Source organism: Arachis duranensis, chromosome 6 (genome assembly GCF_000817695.3).
Source record: "Arachis duranensis cultivar V14167 chromosome 6, aradu.V14167.gnm2.J7QH, whole genome shotgun sequence".
NCBI lineage: Eukaryota > Viridiplantae > Streptophyta > Magnoliopsida > Fabales > Fabaceae > Arachis > Arachis duranensis.
The window spans coordinates 74982699-74984267 of NC_029777.3; the positions used below are offsets into that span (position 1 = coordinate 74982699).

General features: G+C 44.1%; 1 protein-coding gene across 1 annotated transcript; it reads right to left on the reverse strand.

Annotated features, from left to right (window-relative positions):
• Positions 1-118: 118 nt before the first annotated feature.
• LOC127748347 (uncharacterized) lies at positions 119-897 on the reverse strand. Its single transcript, XM_052262662.1, has 2 exons — positions 553-897; positions 119-417 (listed from the first exon to the last, which is right to left on the reverse strand). Exons 1-2 carry the CDS (start codon positions 854-856, stop codon positions 335-337), a joined length of 387 nt encoding a protein of 128 aa, XP_052118622.1. The 5' UTR covers positions 857-897; the 3' UTR covers positions 119-334.
• Between the last annotated feature and the right edge of the window lie 672 nt (positions 898-1569).

Sequence of the window (1569 nt, forward strand, 5' to 3'; positions counted from 1 at the left end):
ATGAGTAAATGACATAAAAATCCACTTTCGGGCCCACTTGGTGTGTGCTTGGGCTGAGCATTGAAGCATTTTCGTGTAGAGACTCTTCTTGGAGTTAAACGCCAGCTTTAGTGCCAGTTTGGGCGTTTAACTCCCATTTGGGTGCCAGTTCCAGCGTTTAACGCTGGGATTTCTGAGGGTGACTTTGAACGCCGGTTTGGGCCATCAAAGCTTGGGCAAAGTATAGACTATCATATATTGCTGGAAAGCCCAGGATGTCTACTTTCCAACGCCGTTGAAAGCGCGCCAATTGGGCTTCTGTAGCTCCAGAAAATCCACTTCGAGTGCAGGGAGGTCAGAATCCAACAGCATCTGCAGTCCTTTTTGGTCTCTGAATCAAATTTTTGCTCAGGTCCCTCAATTTCAGCCAGAAAATACCTGAAATCACAGAAAAACACACAAACTCATAGTAAAGTCCAGAAAAGTGAATTTTAGCTAAAAACTAATAAAACTATACTAAAAACTAACTAGATCATACTAAAAACATACTAAAAACAATGCCAAAAAGTATACAAATTATCCGCTCATCAGCGCCCATATGTGCCATCTTCACGCTATTTTTCGTAATGAAATCTAGGTGCTGAAGAAGGGACACATCATCCATAGAAAGCCCACCATAAGGGGCAATCTGTTGGTCGACAAACTCAATAGCATCAAAATCTGGGGCACCCAGGTTAAAGGGCTCAGATGTTTTCAACTTTTTCAAAGGAGGAGCGCCAGAAGCAGTAGCGGAAGATTGTGGGGGATCTGCCAGACGAACCCGAGGAGTAGGGATCACCCTCCTCGGGCTAGGGGAACTCGACACGGGCGGCTTCATGATGGTTTGGGAGGACCCCTCCCCAGCCGCCTTGACCGAGATGTTTTGTGCAGCGGCTGCCTTCCTGGCCTTTTTGAAAGCCTTCATGGAGACGTTGTTCTTCGACATTTCTGAAATCCAGAAAAAGACAGAATCAACAAACAAAAGTCAAGGATTACAGGGGTCAAATAGAATAAAATGAAAACATGTCAATCAATACCCAACACTTTTCGGACCAAAGAGAGGTCCCCCAGAAATTTCTTAGTATCCAGATGTGGAGGCTCCCCCCAAATATCCTCTAATACGCTCACAAAGGCCTGTTCGACCCCCTCCAACATCTCCCAAGTATACCAAGACACTATGACATTCTTTTGCCACTCAAGAGGAAAAGCAGGTTCATCATTTTCATCAAGAAAAAAGTGGCGAACCCCCTCGACAGCTCGTACTTTAAAGAAATAGTTTTTAAAATCCTTAAAGGACTCATCATACATGGCAAAGACCTTGTGCCCTTGGGCAGATCTAAAGGAAACCCAAGAAGCTTTCTTTTTTGAAGAGGCCCCAGGCTTGGCCGAAACAAACAAATAGAGGAAAAGAGTTAGAGAAGGCTTGATGCCTAACTCTTGACACAGCAGCTGAAAAATTTTTATAAAATCCCACGAATTGGGATGAAGCTGAGATGGAGCAATGTTACAAGACCACAACAGGTTGGTCTCAAAAGCAAAAAAAGGAAAAGT